Consider the following 21704-nt stretch of genomic DNA (forward strand, 5'->3'; position numbering starts at 1 on the left):
TTAAAAAGTTACAGGCCGGGCGCGGTGGCTCAAGGCCGGGCGCGGTGGCTCATGCCTGTAATCCCAGCACTTTGGGAGGCCGAGACGGGTGGATCACGAGGTCAGGAGATCGAGACCATCCTGGCTAACACGGCGAAACCCCGTCTCTACTAAAAAATACAAAAAACTAGCCGGGCGAGGTGGCGGGCGCCTGTAGTCCCAGCTACTCGGGAGGCTGAGGCAGGAGAATGGCGTAAACCCGGGAGGCAGAGCTTGCAGTGAGCTGAGATCCGGCCACTGCACTCCAGCCTGGGTGACAGAGCAAGACTCCGTCTCAAAAAAAAAAAAAAAAAAGTTACAACACGTGGAATCAATACTGTTTTATTTGTTGATTAATTTATTCATTCAGCAAACGTTTGTTGAACATTTAATGTGTACCCGATATTGCCAGGATCAGGAAATAAAGAAATAAAAACAGTCATTCAGCCTCCAATTGCTAGAAGAGGCCAGAAGAGGCTGTGAAGGGATAAACACTTCTGAGAGTGGGTGGTAGTAGAACTGAGTATTCAAGACTGAATGTTAGGCAGGTAGACAGTGACTGGTTAGGCTGAGAAACCCATAAGTACTTTCCTTGAGTTCTGCTTCCACTATTACTTACTTCACAATGGATGTTAATGTTCAGATTTCATCCTATTTACTAAAGGTGGAGAAAGGATGTGGAAGTAGGGGTTATGGGCTCTCAAAAGTAGATTTATAGATTTTTTTTTTATCACTGTTTTGTGATATAGTTCACTAACCACTTACATAGATTAACAGTTACAAGTTTTTTAAATCAGTTAGTCTATGACAAGCTTCAGGGAAAGAATTTTCAACAACTGCAATCTTTGATTGTTTACTATGGGAACTTGCAGGGATATAATTGACAATATTATAACAATAATAGGTAAAGTATTTAAGGAATTCTCAAATGCTTTATGGACCTCTTCAAAAATGTGGTTAGCCAATTGATTCAACTTTTATAGGTTTATATGCTCTCATATAAACCTATTTGTTAAAAATCCTTGGAAACACATTTTTTAGTAGAGGTTCTCATTTACTTATAAAGATTAATAATCCAATTACTACAATTAATATCCATTTAGCTTTTTCAGTAGTCTAAATATTTGGTAACTCCTTAGCCATCTATAACACTAGTTCAAAACAAGGCTAATTCATAACCTGTATTAAAAATGTTTGAAGTGGTATCAAGAGCATTGTTTATGCATGTTGTGATACTATTTGTGAAACTGTATAATGAGCTATTTCAAACTGCTAGAAGCAAATGAAATAAAAATGGGAAAATACCATCAAATTTTGCCTGTCTGGATTTTTAAAATAGTACTAAAAACAGAAATTCAAATGAAAGATGTTTTATAAATTGGCTGATCAGTGTATGAAAGGTATACTGTAGTGATGTAAACACACCTCTTTCATATAAAGAATCCAAGGTTAAGGACACAGCCTTTATTATTGTAACACTTATAACTTACATACGTCTAGATTTTGATATGAAAAAGTCATTTATAAAAGCTGGTGCCCACAACTTTCATTAATTTTTTAGTATGTACTAGGTACAAATACTCCAAGTCACTAAAATGAAACTAATACTTGTTGATTCATCTATTTATGAATCAGCTCTTATCCTTGCAATATAAATACAAACAACAGATCTGACTCAGCTGAAATCAACTTAATGAAAATAGCTAAGTCCACTTCTGATTGAGGAGAATGAGATCCTCATTACATGATTAGTTATTTAAAATCACAAAAGTAGAGATGGATTCACAATGAACAATCATGCATTAATTAAACCAATCCTTAAGCCAAATATCTTTTAAGTATAATATTTTCTATTCATATGAAATAGACATCTCATGCTTAAAATGTTCCTCCTTCCCAACCTGTTCCTTTTAGTTTTCCCCATCTTCATTAATGGCAACTCCAATCTTTCCATTGCTCAGGGCGAAAATCTTGGAGTCATGCTTGAGTCCTGTCTCTCACACTTCATATCTAACCTATTAACAAACCTTGTTGGCAGTACCTTCCAAATATATTCAGAATTTGACCACTTCTCATCACTGCTATCACCTTGGCCAAGTTATCATCATCTCTTATCTAGATTGCAGGAGTAGCTTCCTCACTATCTCCCTGCTTTTATCCTTTCCCACCCTATTGTCTCCTCTCAACCCATTTACACATTCAACAAACAGAACATGTATGCTTGAGTGTTCTGTCAGACCCACAGATCCTAAACACTGCCCTCAGATACACACAAAAAGTTTTGGCATGGGGTTCTCCCCTTGAAAGGCCCTGAAACAGAAACCAGTTTTCTTTTCAGTGCCTGGTGTCTCTGCCTTTGCTGATACTCATTTTCTCTTTCCTTGAATGTTGCTAGAAACTCTTGACTGGATTTCATGCCTCCAGATGCTCCCTTTCCAACACAGCCTCATCAGAGTTCTTCCTAAATTACTGACTAAATTACTAAATTGATCATGCAATTTTCTTACGAAAATCTCACCATTTACCCTGAATACAATTTATCAGCCTTTTCAGCTTTGTTTCCTACACTTATACCAAAGTGCTAGCCATTTTTACTACTACAACTAAACTGGGCACACCTTTGAAAATCTGTTCCCATTAAAGTCCAAGTTCAAATGTTTCCTAATCCATGAAGTCTTCACTGAAACTTCTCATCCCTAATCTCGGCAATACTGTTTCTTCAGCTTCATTTCATGGTATTTTGTTTATCTTCCTAGAATAGACGTTATGCAATCTAGCCAAGATGTAGTAAGATATTTCTTGCTACTGGATTTTGAGCTGTTTTGTGGCTGGGGGATTTATTTTTAAATTTGTCTTTGCATCCCCGTTGCCTTAGTCTCGTGACTGACTCATATTCCTGGTAAGTAAATCTGTTTAAATCTCTTGAGTTCCTTAAAATGTTTCCATAATAAACCAAAATCTGATTGAAGACCCTAATTTCAAGCAACTTTCAATCCAAAAATCAAGGGTATAACTTAGATGTTAGCTGGACCTTCCTGGCATTATGTCCTTCAGGTCAGTATCCATGATCAGTATATAACTCAGTTGTGAAATGTCTTGAGTTTCCAGAGAATTCACCCATACTAGGTAGTTCAATAATTTAATAGCCAAACTTTTACAGGGCTATATAGCTCCTGCCATCTTCCTTATTGTCTTCCTTCACTTCACTCCTTCCTTTTGGAACACATTTCTTTTTTTTTTTTTTTTGAGGCGGAGTCTCGCTCTGTCGCCCAGACTGGAGTGCAGTGGCCGGATCTCAGCTCACTGCAAGCTCCCGGGTTTACGCCATTCTCCTGCCTCAGCCTCCCGAGTAGCTGGGACTACAGGCGCCCGCCACCTCGCCCGGCTAGTTTTTGTATTTTTTTAGTAGAGACGGGGTTTCACCGTGTTACCCAGGATGGTCTCGATCTCCTGACCTCGTGATCCGCCCGTCTCGGCCTCCCAAAGTGCTGGGATTACAGGCTTGAGCCACCGCGCCCGGCCTTGGAACACATTTCTTTTACTTTCTCATTAGACATGTTTTAACTTTCTCTGAAGCCCTAGTTCTACCCAACATACCTAACCCATAGGAAATCACCTAACTTAAGTAGGATTATTCTAGATATTTTCTCAGCTAAAGAGATTCTCTCAAGATTAGTTATTGGCCGGGCATGGTGTGGTTCACGCCTGTAATCTCAGCACTTTGGGACGCTGAGGTAGGTGGATCATGAGGTCAAGAGATCAAAACCATCCTGGCCAATATGGTGAAACCCTGTCTCTACTAAAAATACAAAAAATTAGCCGGGCATGGTGGTGGCTACCTGTAGTCCCGGCTACTCAGGAGGCAGGAGAATCACTTGAGCCCAGGAGGCAGAGGTTGCAGCGAGCCGAGATTATGCCACTGCATTCTAGCCTGGCGATGGAGCGAGACTCCATCTCAAAAAAAAAAAAAAAAAAAAGAAAGAAAAAAATTAGTTATCAATCCAGCTAGTAAAAGAAGATTTTCTTCTTGTTACATCTTCCTCTGAGAAAAATATTTGAAACACTTTGCAACTTTATCATATAAATTTGCTCCTCAAAGGCAAGTTAGAAGACAATAAAACATGCTATTTACCTGTGGTACCTGAGCCTCCTGGGATTCATAGCCCGTCAATCCATCCTCTTTTTCCTCAGGCAGTTACTCTTAAACTTTCATGTGCTTCAGAACCATGTGCTGGGCTTCTTTATAACACACTCCTAGACCTACTCCCAGAATTTCTGATTCAGCAGGTTTGGGAGTAGGGGAGGATTCTGTATTTCTAAATGACTTCCAGATGATATTGATGCTGTCTGTCCTAGGACGACACTTTGACAACTCCTGCCATAAGTAGTGCTTAAATTTGGCTGCACATAAAATCAACAACTGGTGAGCCTTTAAAAATCTTTATGTCAAGGCCACACCCCAGCCAAATAAAATTTGAATCTGGGGGGATAGATTCCGGGCCTTGGTATTTTTTAAAAACTCCGCAGGTAATTACAATGTTCAGTCAAGTTTGAGAATCTGTGCCCTATAGGATTAAGCATAATTCCCCTTTGGGCCTTGTTATGGTAGACTCTCAAGAAAATCTCTTTTTTTGGGACCTGAGACTATCTATACTAAATACAATAATTTTCCTACTCATGAGAAGCAAATAGGATCAAGAGATAGGGGTTACTGGGAATTGTGCTTAAACAAGAATCTGTGTGATTTAACAAGCATGTAGAAGATGACAGGCATACCTACTTTAAATGACTTGCCAGAAGTCTTTCTTTGTTTAGAAATCATGATTGCTTCTGATTTAAAGGAGGAAGGGAGGATAAAAGACATGGTTCAAATGAGGTAAAAGTGCTGTAACCTTTGTTACCTCTGGTTCACACATTCTGCCAAGGGAAGTAATAAATGGCATCCCATTCAAATGGAATCTCCAGCCTGTTTCCCTTCACATTTTTTCTATGCATAGAACCTGCTTTCCAGGTAGCAAATTAGAGGGCATAGTTTGTAACTAGGGCTTCAAGTTTGTTTCGGGAGTCTTTAGAAAAGAGGATGGGATCTACATTTCTCTGCTTCTGGGGATCTTGTTGGAAATTTGACCTCAAGTAGCTGAGTCATACTTAAATCAACTCCAGCTACTTTAAGTCTGAATTGGTGCCTCAGAATTTCAACTCATACAGGCTTGTTTCCTTAGAGTAGGCAGTATTATTTGTCTCTTTTCCTAAATTATCTTCATTAAGATTGACAAGAGGGGAGACCCCTCTGGGACATCAAGAAATTCAAACCTCAGTAATGCTCCGCTACAGTAAAATTTGTGCAATTCTTATGTAACTTATTCCAATAAAATCTTATTCTCCAAACCATTCAGAAGCCTCTTTTTACTAATTGCAAAACTCATAGTCTTAATACATATGAAGATAACTTTTCTCCCTCTTACTGGTGTGCAAATCCCTATGGTTCTTTGTGATACCTAGACCCTTTTCAAGTGTTAGATGCAGCCTGAGATAGATGCACGGGCAGTTTTGATATTACATATGACCTCTGCTGCTGGGACCTGTTAACTTTCTATTCATTTCTCTGAGTGTGTCTACTAGCCTCAATGCTTAAGTGGCATATTAAAACCAAAACTCAAAATTCTCCTTTCCAATTTCTGATCCTTACTTCCAGGGAATGTCCTCTGATTTTTTTAGTGACAGGCAGCCTATACCATAGTCTTTAATGTTTGCACAATAGCTGTCTCACAGAAGGAGCCAGGTTCTAAGAGGTCTGCCCTAGAAGATGGAACATGATGGAACTTTGGGTCAGTTCCCAGAAGTCACACTATGAACCTCCTTGCTCCCTATAGTAAAAAAAAAAAAAAAAAAAAAAAAAAAAAAAAAATCCTTACTCTCCTGCTGCTTCTTGACCACTCTTGCAAGCTCAAAAACTTCGAACAGTTATGGCTCTGAGTTCCTCAAAGGCAGTTTAATTGATGTCACACTAACTCTAGTGGCCTGTGCAAGGTTAACCTCTACTTCTACAATCAGGTATCCAACAATTTAGATTCATGATGTAAATACTCTCCTGCTGATTTCTGAAGTGGAGATTTAGTATAGATTTAGTCCTGAACCGTAGCACAAAGGAGCTGGGTTAAAAATCAGTGACACTTAATTCCATTTGGGTTCTCCAGGCCTTGTAGTCTCATTTGTTGTCTCTATATAGCATTATATTAATCCAGGCATGAAAACCAGCAATTCTTTGATATTCTCTATAAAGTTACTCCATCAAAATTCCATATTAATTTTGCTGAGGATTTGACAAGTTCTGGGGATGGGGCATATCAAGCACTGCACATTATTCTCCCAACATCTCATTGGTTTTCTGTCCCAACCTTGGTCTCTCTTCTTAAATAGTAAATGACTTTTTTTTTCTTGTCTCAAAGTACTTTTATCTCCTTTTATGAAGTTTTGGGGTCAAGAGACATCTATGCTTCTGAGAGTCACTTAGCACAAGTGAACTTGAGACATATTTCTAACAAGAACATATCTCTTGCTAACAAAAATTCTCATGTGATTTTCTTAAGAAAAATGTCAAGTGCCACTTATTGACCCCATTCAATATACCAGATGTTATATTCAACACCTTATGAACATTATTTCACTTAATCCTTGTAACAATCCTTTGCAGGAGGCAGTGTGTTTTTCCATTTTTAAAAGAAAACTCAGACTCAGGGAGGTTAAGAGCACATTGATGGTAAATGGTGGAAGTGAGGTCTGAATCTAATATTGACACCACAGCCTATGTTCTTAATCACTACCACTACGCATCAACTACTTTTCTGGCACATGCTGCTGGGGATATGCCAGATACATACTCTTTTGTACGTTGTGCAATACCGCAGAGGAATGCAAAAGAAATAGCTCTCAATGGGGCAAAGGGCTCAGTACTCTCAAAAGCAGAAACAGCCCGGAGGTAAGTCTTGAGCCTGTAATTCTAGCACTTTGGTAGACTATGGTGGGAGTATCCCCTGAGCCCAGGAGTTCAAGGTTTAGTGAGCTATGCTTGCGCCACTGCACTCACCTGGGTGACAGAGCAAGGCTGTCTTAAAAAAAAGTCACATATATACATGGAATATGCAATTAAAATATATTTTATAAACTATCTGCTATGAAATCTGTGCCAGTGTGAACTTTCTCCAAATTTTAATTTATGGCTGGCTGTGGATTTAGTCCTGAGTCTAACAAATAACACAACCTAATAATTATTGCCTACTTTGAGGAAGATACTATTTTGGTTTTTATTAAGAATAGAGTGAACCATAAGAGATTATCTCAGATCTCAAGAGTGTATCCTAGTTGGGTTATAAGGCATGTGCTCTCGAAAAGTTGTTACATAAATACGAAAAGTATACTAAGTGTTAAATGACTGGTCCAGCTAAATCAGTTCCCGAGGACTGTGCTGGTTAGACAAGTCTACAAGGAAATGGTGAAATTTACAAGGAAATGGTGAAATTTACAAGGAAATGGTGAAATTTCAGTCCAGTTTTGAAGAACGGGTTTTGAAGGGCTGTAGAGAAAGCTGGAAGTACACTCCAAGTGGAAAAATCACTGGGAAATACACTGTCTTACTACCATACGCCGCTCCTGAAAACCACGCGGCCCCGCCCACCAGCTACTAGCGCTGGGAGACCCCCAACCACTAGGCACTCGCAGATGAGGAAGCCCCTCCCACAGCGGCCGGGGTTTCGGACTCCGAGCGCGAGAAACAACGGGATAGCGCCTGCCTCTCCGAGCTTCCGCTTCCGGCCCTTCAGGCTCTGTCTCCGTTTTGGGAGGGAGAAAGAGGTGGGACCTAGCGCGGGCCGCGCAGGCGCACGGTGGGCAGCTGCAATGGCGCCGTCGTGTACCCTTAACAGGTATCTGCTGCTCATGGCGCAGGAACACCTGGAGTTCCGCCTGCCGGTGAGTCCGTAGGACCCTCCGCAACTTCCGACGGAAGAGGACGCTGGAATGGAGTGGGTGTGTGGGTGGAGGTGATTTGCATAGCTCCAGGAGGCTGGGATTCGGGGGTCTGTGCTGGTCAGCGCGGGTCACGCGTCCCCAGTCCTCGGCGTCCCCAGTCCTCGGGCGGGGTGAGCTTGGCGGAGGGTGTCTGTGAGAGAAGTCTGAGACTAAACCCCTCGGCCTGCTTAAACGTTTTCATTCATTCGTTTTCCCGTGTACCAAGTACCGGAGTTAGGCAGGTGAATATGACCGGTCCTCTCACTACCGGAGCTGTTCGTCTAGGAGGATAGAGACATCTAGCAAATGCTCAGGCTAGTGTTTTAAGTATCGGAATCTGCGGATCAAGCTCAGTGGAGGGGATGGTGGTAGGGATTAGATGATGGAGCACTTGAGAAGAGTGTTTTATTCAAGAAACGTTTTCAGAATGCATGTAGTCGAAGATGCGTACACTGGGCATATAACGATGATGTAAACAACCTCTGCCCTCTAGGAGCTTACTGTTTAAAGGCTGAGCAGACACATAAGCCTTGAATGACAAAATAGTGTTGGTAAGTGCAGTGATAGATGCACATGGAAATATGAGAGCACGTGGAAGGGAAATCTAATCTACTTGAGGGATTGGGGATGTTGGCCTTTAAGAGGGATTCCAGAGGAGATGACACTTGAAATAAAGGATGAATAGGAGTTAGAGGACCAAGGGGAGAAATCAGTAAATTAGAATTACAAGCTGTTCATTATTACTGGATCACTAGTTATGTGGCCGAGAGTGGTAAGAAGAGGGCAGGGGAAGTAGAAAGGGGCAAGAAAATGAAAGCCTTGAAAACCCTGGAGCTTGGAAGGGGGATTTATTGAAGAGCCTTAAGTAACAAAGTGACCAAAAAATTAAATCAGTTTGACAACACTATGGAGGGTGGATTTGAAAAGAATAAGACTTGAGCCAGAGACTAGTTAGGAGTCTGTCGGAATAGTCTTGTTAATAGATTAAGAAGGTCTGACCTATGGCATGGGGTAAGAGGATGGGATAGACTGGAAAAATATTTTGGCCATACAGTAATTAGGGCTGGATTGATTGAATATGTGGGAAAGGGGCACCGATCAGGTATGACTTCTGGGGTGTATATAGGTAGGAGTGTCTCCATTTAATATAGAGAACATAGGCAGATGTAAGATTTAAATTTTGTTTACACTGAGTTTGATGTGCTCGTGTAACATCAACCTGAGATGACCAAGAGGCAGTGGATATATGAATATGCATAGAGTATGGCAGAGTGATCTGGACTAGTGATAAATATTTGGGAGTCTTCTTCATATGAAGACTAGGAAAGGGGATGAAATTACTCAAAGGGTAAGGTCAAAAGAATAGTGGGCCAAGTATAGATGCTTGGTGAAGGGGTGGCCTACCCCTCCACACCTGTGGGCATTTCTCATTAGGTGGAACGAGAGACTTGAGAAAAGAAATGAGACAAAGAGACAAAGTATAGAGAAAGAAGAAGTGGGCCCAGGGGACCGGCGCTCAGCATACAGAGGACCCGACCCACATCGGCACTGGTCTCTGAGTTCCCTTAGTATTTATTGATAATTATCTTTACCATATTAAAGAAAAGGAAGTGGCAGTATAATAGGATCATTATAGGGAGAAAGTCAGCAGTAAGACATATGAATAAGGTTGTCTGTGACATGAATACTTTTAAGGAAAAGTGCTGTGCCTTGATATGCATATGTAAATATCTCCATAAACCTTTTTAGTGCATAAAGAGCAGCATTGCCCTAGCAAGTCCTGCCTTTCGCCCTAAGGCGGTTTTGTCCTTTCTCAGTAAACAGAACATACAATCGGGTTTTATATGGAGATGTTCCATTGCCCAGGGACGGGCAGGAGACAGATGCTTTTCTCTATCTCAACTGCCAACAACCACCAAGAGACCTTCTTTCCTCTTGTACTGGTCCTCCTCAGCACAGACCCTTCACGGGTGTCAGGCTGGGGGACAATCAGGTCTTTCCCTTCCCATGAGGCCATATTTCAGACTATCACATGGGGAGAAACCTTGGACAATACCTAGCTTTCCTAGGCAGAGGTCCCTGCGACCTTTGGCAGTGTGCGTGTCCCTGGGTACTTGAGATTAAGAGAATGGTGATGACTTTTAACCAGCAAGCTGCCTTCAGGCACTTGTTTAACAAAGCACACCCTGCACAGCCCAAAATCCTTTAAACCTTGAGTCACCATAGCACATGTCTCTTGCAAGGACAAGGTTGGGGGCAGGGTCACAGATTAACAGCATCTCAAATACAGAACAAAATGAAGTCTCTTATGTCTTTTTCTTTCTATATAGACACAGTAACAGTCTGATCTTTCTTTCTTTTCCTCACACTTGGAAGCACTGATATTAAGGGAAAGTCGGAGGAGGCCATGAGGAAGATGGGCAAGTGCCAGAAGGTGTGAGACCGCAGAAATCAGAAGGGTAAAATTTTAGGAAGCAGGGACAAATGGATAATGTCAAATGCAGTTGTTTCTTACTGAGAAAGGAGTGAAAACGTGTTCATTCATAGTCCCAATTAGATGATAATTAATTGGTGAGTTTTCCTAAAGCTGATATGTGAGTTTTAGTAGGAGAAGCCAGGTGGCTTGGTTTAGTAGTAACTGGAAAGTGAGGAAGGGGAGGTAGGATAGACTGAGTGCCCTTAGCTAGAGCACAAGGGAAAGTAAGAAATTGGTTAACAGTTTGAGGAGGACCTAGGGTGAAAGGAGGATTCTCCCCATGGGGAGAATGAGATTGAGCTTGAGTGTATTTGTGGGCTGCTGGGAAGAGAAGGGTTAAAAGGACATGGTGGAACGGGTTCTCTTCTCAGTAGGAGGGGAGATTGGACAGGGAAAGTTAGATGCGTGTGGAGTAGTTGCCTGAGGGCCTGTTTTGTAGGTAATGAATGAGTGAAAGTTATTTCTTGAGAGATGATGGGCCAGTAGTTGAATGTGGAAATTGAGACAAATAGTAAAACTTGAAACAGTCATTGAGAGTAAAGGGGAGAGTTGACAAGGAAAAGTAAAACGATTGAGTGGAGAAGAGCATAGGTATTAGAGCAATGCTGAAAACCAGCTGAAGGTGAAAGTCGTATATCTGTAATCATGCTAAGATTCTGTGATTTTCTTCAGTTGTGTTTAACTCATTGGCCTTAGGAGTCACGAAGGAAGATTGTGGCATTGATTCAGTATTAATGTTTTGAGTTTCATGGAGGAAATAAATTTTTAATTAAGTCTTAATTGACAAAGGACATGTTCTGTCGGTGAACAGGATTGGAAAGTCCCCTTCTGTGAGAAATAGAAACAGGCTTAAAGGCACAGAGGTGTGATTGGTTACGATAATTTGGAAGACTTGGGGAGGGAGGTTGAAGTAGTGGGCATTGAGACCAGAGAGGTGGTAAGATCTAGATTTGCAAATGTTTTGACACCATTCTAAGGAGTTTGGAATTTTTTTTTTTTTTGACACGGAGTCTTGCTCTGTTGCCAGGCTGGAGTGCATTGGCGCGATCTCTGCTCACTGAAAGCTCCAACTCCCAATTCAAGTGATTCTCCTGCCTCAGCCTCCCAAGTAGCTGGGACTACTGGTGTGTGCCACCACGCCCAGCTAATTTTTGTATTTTTAGTAGAGACAGAGTTTCCCCATGTTGGCCAGGATAGTCTCGATCTCTTGACCTTGTGATCTGCCCGCCTCAGCCTCCAAAGTGCTGGGATTACAGGCATGAGCCACCGCGCCGAGCCAGGGGTTTGGATTTTTAGATTTAATGGGTAGCCACTGACCTTTTTTCATTTTAAGCCAGGAAGTGACAAGATCATTTGTGTTTTAGAAAGAATTCGGAAGTACCAGAGAAAAGATACCACTTAGAGAATACTGGACTAGAACTAGAGAGGCTCAAGAGTGTGTGTAAAGTAAGGCAATGCTGTGCCAATGGAGTGGTTAGACTGTGGTCTCCAACATAACAACCTTAGTACTTGGTGATTTTTACTTGTTCTTCCCATTGTAAATTCTTCTTAGTCTGTGTATTACCGTTGTGCCAGTTTATTCTTCCAAAAACTCTGTTCTGTTTTACACCTTCATTCTTCTTAAGATGAAAATCTTTAGTCAGGCATTCAAGGTCCACCACTGTGTGATTCTTTCCTTTGTGCTGTCACTTCCCACCTAGTCCTTAGTGCTGCCAAAACTGACTCATTATTCCCTAAATTCCTGCTTTCACCTTTGCTCTCCGTGCTTCCTTTAGTCTGGTTTGGGTCTTTCCCATTCTTTATTGATTTTTACATAGTATTCATCTAGAGTTATTCACATATTTATTTCTTTTAGCTTTATATGTTTTACGTGATTCTTTTTCAGATCCACAGTTTCCTTTTTGTAGTTTTTCCTCCTCTGCCAAAATTCTTATTTTTTTCTTCAATCCCCTTCAATATAGAAAGCATAGTTTTGTTAAAGTATATGATAAAAGGGATCCTGTGGGTCTGTTTCTATTGTTTCTTTTGGTTCTCTTTAATATAGTGTGCTGGGCTATTTTTTAAATATATGCCAGATGTTGTATTTGAAAATTTATTTGAAAACATAATTTGAGGGCTGGGATGATGTACATCCTCTTGAAGAAGATAGGAACACGTAGGAGCATGAGGAATCTAGGATGGGTTTAACTCATTTTCAAGCGTTAAGCCCTGTTCGCGTTCTGATTCCCATGTACTCACAGAGTGTAGCTTTTTGACATCCTAATGTAAATTAGGTGGTTCGTCAAGTATCCTTTTCTCCCCTGGATGGCCCTTTCTCTTTTTTTCCCTTTCTGTGGGGCACTCAGAAGGGCTGTTCATTCTTGCAGCTGTTTTTGGATTTGTAAATATCTCAGAGAAAAATTGGCTCCACCTTGGAATTTTTGTCCTCTCCTGGATGTTGGTTTGGTAATTTTTGTTATCTTTCTATGCCTTCAGTTAGATGGCCAACTTTTCTAGTTCTTTTCAGCGGGAGGCTTAATCTGAATTACCTCTTTTGCCATCCCTGGAAGTTGAATTCCTCTGTCATTGGGTTAGATTTTTTTTCAGGGATTAAGGCAGTTTCCATGAAATTTTCCTTCTCAAACTGAAGTAATCTTTTACTGTCTTGTACTCTAATGCTTTTTTGCTTTTACCTGTTTAAAGAACATGTACTGTTTTTGGCCGGGCGCGGTGGCTCAAGCCTGTAATCCCAGCACTTTGGGAGGCCGAGACGGGCGGATCACGAGGTCAGGAAATCGAGACCATCCTGGCTAAAATGGTGAAACCCCGTCTCTACTAAAAAAATATAAAAAAACTAGCCGGGCGAGGTGGCGGGCGCCTGTAGTCCCAGCTACTCCGGAGGCTGAGGCAGGAGAATGGCATAAACCCGGGAGGCGGAGCTTGCAGTGAGCTGAGATCCGGCCACTGCACTCCAGCCTGGGTGCAGAGCGAGACTCCGTCTCAAAAAAAAAAAAAAAAAAAGAACATGTACTGTTTTTTACACTTTACGTTTCAGTTGTGAGGTGGTTTTGTTAGTTCTACTAGACCTTAATTTTCCTAAGATAAATGTGTGTGTATTTTTACATAGCTCAGGGACTTGCACATATTAGTTGCTTAAAAAAGTTTTTTTGGGGGGGGGCAGGCACAGTGGCTCACACCTGTAATTCCAGCACTTTGGGAGCCTGAAGTAGGCAGATCACAAGGTCAGGAGTTCGAGACCAGTCTTGCCATCATAGTGAAACCTTATCTCTATTAAAAATACAAAAAAAGTGGGTGGGTGTGGTGGTGTGTGCCTGTAATCCCAGCAACTCGGGAGACTGAGGCAGGAGGATCGTGTGAACCTGGGAGGTGGAGGTTGCAGTAAGCCGAGATCACATCATTGCACTCCAGCCTGGGTGACAGTGCGAGACTCTGTCTCAAATAAAAAAAAAAAAAATTTTTTTTTTTGGAGACAGTTCTCTCTCTGTTGTCCAGGCTAGGGTGCAGTGGCATGACCATGGCTCACTGCAGCCTCAAAGACCCAAGTTCGAGCCATCCTCCCACCTTAGCTTCCTGAGTAGCTGGGACTACAGGTATACCACTATGCCCGGCTAATTTTTTTTATTTTTAATTTTGTAGAGACCGGGTGTTGATCAGAGGCTGAGGGTTGGTGCGAGGGGGCAGGCCGGGGTGGGGGTGGGGGAGTTCTTACTGTGTTGCCAGGGTTGGTCTCTGGACTCCTGGTCTCAAGTTATCTCTTTGCCTCAGCCTCCCAAAGTGCTGGGATTGCAGGTGGAGCCACCACACCTGGCTGCTTAAAATATTAAAATCAGTGATATAGAATCTCTTCTGGGAAAGGCAATCCAAAGGACAGTCTATACTTTTGGGCCCATCTACTGCATTAGAACTGATAAGCAAGGACGCTATAATTAAATGGCTGCCTTTATGAATTAAAATGAGAGATCAGATCCAGTTTTGCCTCTGATAGAATTAATCAGGGCCAATTATAGTTGGCAGCTACTTAATGTAGTACTTATTGTACTAAGTAATGTTTACTGAAGTTCAAACTCCTGCGCTTTATTGCTTGTCCTGAAGCAACCTTTTAAATGGATGAAAAAGCAAGTAGCTGAAATAACAGAAAAGCTCATGGAATTAATGCATCACACATGCCCCTGATCATGCTACATTTTTATATCCAATGTTCAATATAAATTCTTTTTTATTCCTAATGTAGAAAGAGTCTCAACTGGAAAGTTGAATTTGCCATAAGATTAATTAACATTTTGTGTTTTGCTTTTTCCAAGTAGGTTGATGAAGTAGTGTAAACATGTTTTGCTTTTCAATTTGAAACTTGGGTTATCATATTTATTCTCAGTTTTAGGTGGCTGCTTAAGTTTTGGGTAGTAGAGATAATGCTGTGCCATAAAGCTTTAGTCTCTCACTTTTTTTTCCCCACCTAACTCTTAGAATCTTTGTATTTTAGCCTGTTGCAGCTTTTTAACAGTGTATTCTGGGAGCAGCAAACTTTGCTGTTTTAACTTGGTTGTAGTTGGATGTTTTAAATGTAAAGCTGACTTTACAATATGCTTTAATACAGAACAAACAACAATCATGCAAGATCAAGTAACTTAATCTATAACTTTATTTTTTTCTTTTAAGTGCTATAACTCTATCAGTCTTGGTTGACTTCTTGAGCCACTGGACTTCTAGGACATTTGTCAGGGTCTTCATCATTTTGATTCCCTTAATAACCACCTATGTTCTGTGCTTCTCTCTTTGTGATTCACCTAACGTGATGAGGTAGCTATGATTCCTGTTTTACATATGAGTGAACTAAAAGTTGGAGGATTTAAGATTCTTGTATAAAGCCACATCGCTAGTATTTGGAAGAGCTGAAAATCAGATTATGGTCTATTTGACTTCTAAGTCTCATGATGTCTCCTATTCAGATTTGTGTTTTCCTTGTTGCAAAATAACCTTTGGGCTGCCTTCACTGATTTATCAGTAGTCTGTGATAGTTCTTGGTCGATCCATCTGATTGAACTGAATTCAGCCCCTCTAACACTGAATTAAAAACAATGATTTGTTGCATAGACAAAGAAAAAATAGAAATGGTGCTAGTAGCTTGAACTTCTCCTTCTTTTTGATCTTGGGCGGGGGGCCCTTCCTGGTCTGGGTATATTTTCCCTTTTGATGGCTGGTGGGCTTGGTGTTAAAGGCTCTTCCTTCTGGTTGGGAGGAAGGGGGATAGTAGGCAGCCAGCAGTGGGACACTTTCCTCTCATTAGGTTCCATCCTCCGTAAGACCTACAGAGGAGTGTGATTCTACCTCTTTTATGTGATTTAAGGAGATAACTTGTTAGTCATACAAATTATAAAATTTGTATAATTATTTGAGTTTATCAGTACAAAGTGATTGCTTCAAAGAATATAAGCACTATCTGGATGGATTTCAACTTTGCATGAATGATGCTTTTAAAGTATCTATTATATCAGTTCTCTTTCTAGTTCTGTAACTTTATGCAGAAAGAAGATGAGATTAACTTAGTTACTTGTGCTTAATGAATATGTAGTGGTATGCCCTGGCTGATTATTTTTTTCTTTTCCAAACATCTTCAAATCATCTGTCTGATTTTCATTTTGACTTTATTCACCAATTGTCAGTCTTACTAATCTGCACTTTGTGTAATCTGTTTTTTTCCTTTTCAAAGTCAGGGAATTTTCTGATCAAGTGTTTGGTAACTCTTCTGTTGTCTAAAATTTCTCAGAAATTACTTACCCATGGTTTTTACTATTAGATTTTTTCTGAACCCTAAATTGTGATTGTCTGATATTGAAGCTTAAATGCCTCAGTTAGATCATCAGCCTACTCTCTTTTATTTTTTAGTCATATAATACCTGTCTCCCTTAGTACAGTTTTAGTTCCTTTTGTTAAAATGTCTTTTCTCTATAATATTTTCAATACAGGAAATAAAGTCTTTGCTTTCGCTTTTTGGAGGTCAGTTCGCCAGCAGTCAAGAAACTTATGGAAAGGTAAGTTAAATTTTCATTAGACCATATGGAGTATACTTAGAAATAGAGCCTTGGGTTTGAAGAGAAGAAGTGCATATCTTAAATTTATATTTGTGTGGTTACTTGTATCTGTTTCGAGAGGCAGTGGAATAAAGAGGATATTTTGGGAAACACTGTGGTTTTGTTAAGTAATTTAGATTTATTTCTAGTATTTTATTTGTTTTAAATTTTTAGTCAACAGTTGTGTCATAATTTGTATCTGTCCTTTCACTTAAAAAAGGGCTGTGTCCCATTGGTGAATTGTGTTTAGAATTAGAATTTAGAATTTAGCAGAATATTGGGCTCATATTAAGAATCATTTTAAAATTTGAAATTGTGCATTGTATGAGATTGTGAATATATGAGCTTTGTATTTTGCATAATACTGTAGTTTATCAGTGTATGACAGAAGTTTGGAAAATAGAAAAAATAATTTGCAGTTCCTCCTTGACATGACTCATAATTTGGGGATACTGCCTTCCAGTCTTCTTTTGTTCGTGTACTTTTTTTTTACCCTATTGTAATTCTACTTCTGCAGCCTGTGTTTCTCACCTGATAATGTCAGTATAGGCATAAGTTGTTACTTGGCCTTTATCTCTAACATAGTTACATAATATTTTTCATTGACTAACTCTACCATAATTAATCTAACCATTTCATTTTATTCAGGTTGCTTTAAAAATTTTCTCAATAAAAGTAATACTAAGATGAACATTTTTTTCCTGTTTGGATTAGTTTGACTTTTTCTGTTGGGTGGGATAAATATTGGAAGAAAAAAGATGGGGTATATACCCAAAGTAATATAAGTCATTCTATTATAAAGATACATGCGTGTGTGTGTTCATTGTAGCACAATTCACAATAGCAAAGCATGGAGTCAACCTAAATGCCATCAGTGATAGACTGGATAATGAAAATGTACATATACACCATGGAAGCCATAGAAAGGAACGAGATCATGCATACTGTGCAGCCATAAAAAGGAACAAAATCATGTCATTTGCAGGGACATAGATGGAGTTGGAAGCCATTATCCTCAGCAAACTAATGCAGGAACAGAAAACCAAACACCAGGTGTTCTCACTTACAAGTGGGTGCTGAATGATAAGAACATATGGACATGTCCAGGGAAACAACACACACTGGAGCCTGTTGGGGGTGGTAGAGTCTGGGGAGGGAGAGCCTCAGGAAGAATAGCTAATGGATGCTGGGCTTAATACCTAGGCGATGGGATGATCTGTGCAGCAAACCACCATAGCACACATTTACCTATGTAACAAACCTGCACATCCTGCACAGGTATCCCTGAACTTAAAAGTTGAAGAAAAAAGAAAAAAGCTAGGTGTGACAGGAAGGATTTCTTGCAAAAGATGAAAGAGCTTCAGTTGAAAGTCCTGTAGTGTTGGGCTTTTATTCCTGAATGACTTTCAGTTATTGAGGGGAGGAGGAAAGGAAGGAGAGTGTGGATATAATTGGCTAAGGGTGATGAAATGAGGTCAGGATCCTTTTACAGGATTTTGCTGTATTCTGGCAAGAGGTTATCTGGGTGCAGCTTACCAGAGCTTATAATCTTGGGTGTTGGGATAGAGGATTGGGAAAACACCCCTCATGCACTTGGAGCTTTTTTCCCCGAGACAAAATGTAAAATTAAAAGTTAATGAGAATTTAATAATGTACCTCATGATTTTCCATCATAGTTGTTTCAAAGGGCCCCTCCTTCACCCTCAGATGGCCGCAATTACCTAGAAAAAGGTCTCATTTAGCAACTAAGAAATACATTACTTAGAAATTAAAACTAAAATAGCTGTATTATAAGGAATGATTAGCCATGATGAATTTCAAGATTATACTTTGGGATATAATATGCATTAATTCCTTTAGGAAAGCTACATAAAAGGGCAGATACAAAATTAGTGTTTAATTTGAGGATATATTCATTTATAGGGTCATTACAAAAATGTTTTTACTATATTATTCTAATTTACTCTTTTACTATTGGAACGATTTTTATTTTGGTCACAGTCAGATCAGATATTCTTACATGAAAGTAGCAAATAGGCACTTCTCCTTATTGACTTCTTGAATAAAAGCGTATGATGCCATTTAGCCACTTAGAATTAAGTTGCATATTGTTATTTCTTTCAGTCACCATTTTGGATTCTTAACATTCCCTCTGAAGATATTGCAAGAAATTTGATGAAACGGACAGTATGTGCCAAGTAAGAGAAACTTATGTTCTCCTGCATGAATATACTGGTACTTCTCGTAACTACTCAGTCCTATTTTTTGCTATATTGGCATAAAGTAGTGTGGAGGCTCAGTTTAACTTGCAGTTACAAACAACTGCCACTGGGTGGCGGTGGGGGACCAGAGGAAATTTACCCGCTGAAACCAAGAATCTCTGGGGAAATGTAGGTATTTGTTTTCGAATAATTTTTTTAAACTTCCATATTATGTGAGAATATAGTATGAGATATAAACAATATGTTCTTACGCAGGGTAGATGCCATATATAATTATAACCAAAGTGCTGAAAATCCAAAAATGCTTTTTTCATAGATGGTTTTTAATTGGATGAGCAGATTAGTGAAGTGTAAGGTAACAAAAAGTGAGGAATGCCATGAGGTATGTTTTACTGTTTCAGTTGGTAGAGAAAAGAATTATGAGTATCAAATCTTGATATAAATTAATGTAATGATGCTGTTCATTGTTTATCCTCAGTGTTTCCAGATTTTATCATTGGCATCCACTTTTCTTTCATTTCTTTTTTCTTTGTACTATTGGAAAATTTTCTGCCATCAGATTTGAAAATTAAACTGTATTTTTAACTAGCATCTTAAAGATCAAACAGCTTGTGTTATCTTTAAGCTACTTTTTCTTCCTGAACATTTTAGCAGATTGCTGAAAACTTTCTTTTCCTTAGAAATTATCTTTGCTAATACAGTGCAAATAAGAATTTACATATATCTAGCTTTATTAACATGGTTAGCAATGTTTTATATCATCATATGTAATTGTTGTATTATGGAATTGGATACAACCCTATATTTAGTTAACTTCATCCTATTGAGAACTACCTGCAGCCTTTAATCTTTTACAGTGAAACTTGTTAACAGGCCTTATTATGAAATAAAAATGACTAGAAAACAGAAACATAACTTTTAAAAAACTCTTTTTGAATAATTGCTTGTTGGGTTTAAAATTGCCACTGGAGTACTAAGAACTTGTATGCTGCTTTCAAAACTCTTATCTTCTAATACATATATTTGATTAATAACAATTAACAATTATACAATTGTTATAACAGTTATATAATTAACAATTGTATAAGATAATTTTTAATTGCTTTTTATTATCTGTATATTTTGTGTAGCTGAGGTATACCTTAAGTGATAGCTAAGTGAGATTAATATTGTAGAAGCCTTTTCTCTGTAAATTCAATAGAAAAGGAAGAAATCGTTTGCAAAGCAAAAAATTTACAATTTAACTGTATCAGAATGAAGGTAGACTTTTATAAAAGCATAGATTCAAACCAACTTAAATTCAGATTTTTCTGTGGTAGAAGGGGATTGAAAGTTAATTTATTATTAACATGAAATATTTTGAGCATGCGACAAAAAGGTGAAAAATATAACAAGTACCTAGGAGTATACCTTATTAGATCTCAACATTTTGGATAACTTAGTTACTAAAATTGTGTGTGTGTGTGTGTGTGTGTGTGTTCGTGTTCCTGTGTGCGCATGCGCATGCATGACAGAGTCTCACTCTGTTGCCTAAGCCGGAGTGCGGTGACATGATCTTGGCTCATGTTAGTCTCAAATTCCAGGGCTCAGGTGATCCTCCCACCTCAGCCTCCCAAGTAGCTGGGGCTACAGGTGTGTGCCACCATGCCTGGCCAATTTTTTGCCTTTTTTGTAGAGACAAGGTTTTGCTATGTTGCCCAGGCTGGTCTTGAACTCCCGGGCTCCAGTGATCCACCCACCTTGGCCTCCCAAAGTGCTGGGATTACAGGCATTAACCACTATGCTTGGCCAGCTAAATGTTAATAACATTTTTATTTGGTCATTAGTCTTTTTGTATTATGGAGAAGACATTGGGAATAATTGACTTTTCTGCAGCTTTTTACACATTTATCTAAAATAACTGATTTTACTGTATCATTTGTTCTAGACTAAAAATGTGAAAACTTAGAAAATATCCTGACTTATTGAAAATCCTTCTTTCCATGTCAAGTTTAACTTCTGTGTGTGGTTTGGGCTTAAGTTGTATTTGTTTCCAGGGTACATAATTTTCATTTATACTTTGCAAAACGTAGGCAATAATCAGTGGAGTGTGCATAAAGAACTAGTAAAATGACTGTACGTATTACTGTGTGACCTAAGTTCTTTACTGAGGTTAGTACCAATCATTTATTTCCTAGGTCTATATTTGAACTATGGGGTCATGGACAATCTCCTGAGGAGCTGTACAGTTCTCTTAAAAATTACCCTGTGGAGAAGATGGTGCGTAGTAAAATGTAGTTTTACATAGGCATGCATGCAGATTCTGTAGAATTAAAATGCTCAAAAAACTGATTTCCTTTTATTTTAGGTTCCATTTCTACATTCGGACTCTACATATAAAATAAAGATTCACACTTTTAATAAGACATTGACACAAGAAGAGAAAATCAAGCGAATAGATGTAAGTAAATTTAGCAAAACAAAAACCCTACAAGATGAATGCAGTCTAGCCATTGTTGATAAATAGGAATACCTAATGTCTGTGAAGTGTTTATTTTGTACCACATTGTGTGCTAAGTGCTTTTCATGTTTTATTTAATGTTGACTCCAGGCTTACAAGGTAATGGTATTAGATAAGTGCCATTTTTCATTGTAAATTATTATAAGACATTAGCATTTCTTTTGTTTTTTAGGCACTTGAATTTCTGCCATTTGAAGGAAAAGTGAATTTAAAGAAACCACAACATGTATTCTCTGTTTTGGAGGATTATGGTTTGGACCCAAACCGCATCCCTGAGAATCCACATAATATTTATTTTGGTAGATGGGTGAGCAAGTGTTCTTTCTACCTGTGTCAGTTTGTTTTTTTGGAAGCTACATATTAGGCCTTTTGTTGACTCATATGTAGAAATTTAAAGCAGCTAAAGATCAGAA

General features: G+C 39.2%; 1 protein-coding gene across 2 annotated transcripts in view; it reads left to right on the forward strand.

The window, feature by feature from the left end:
• Positions 1-7784: 7784 nt before the first annotated feature.
• TRMT11 (tRNA methyltransferase 11 homolog) overlaps positions 7785-21704 on the forward strand; it is a 56010-nt gene continuing 42090 nt past the window's right edge. The window contains exons 1-6 of one of the 2 annotated variants that reach the window (XM_033234480.1): positions 7785-7986; positions 16465-16530; positions 18694-18767; positions 20969-21050; positions 21139-21231; positions 21464-21598. In XM_033234480.1, coding sequence (XP_033090371.1) covers positions 7915-7986; positions 16465-16530; positions 18694-18767; positions 20969-21050; positions 21139-21231; positions 21464-21598 — 522 coding nt within the window. In that variant the 5' untranslated portion in view covers positions 7785-7914. Of the gene's footprint in view, positions 7987-16464; positions 16531-18693; positions 18768-20968; positions 21051-21138; positions 21232-21463; positions 21599-21704 lie in introns of those variants that run through there. The other variant, XM_033234481.1, reaches the window with a different exon arrangement.

Source organism: Trachypithecus francoisi, unplaced genomic scaffold (genome assembly GCF_009764315.1).
Source record: "Trachypithecus francoisi isolate TF-2019V2 unplaced genomic scaffold, Tfra_2.0 Lachesis_group15, whole genome shotgun sequence".
Lineage (NCBI taxonomy): Eukaryota > Metazoa > Chordata > Mammalia > Primates > Cercopithecidae > Trachypithecus > Trachypithecus francoisi.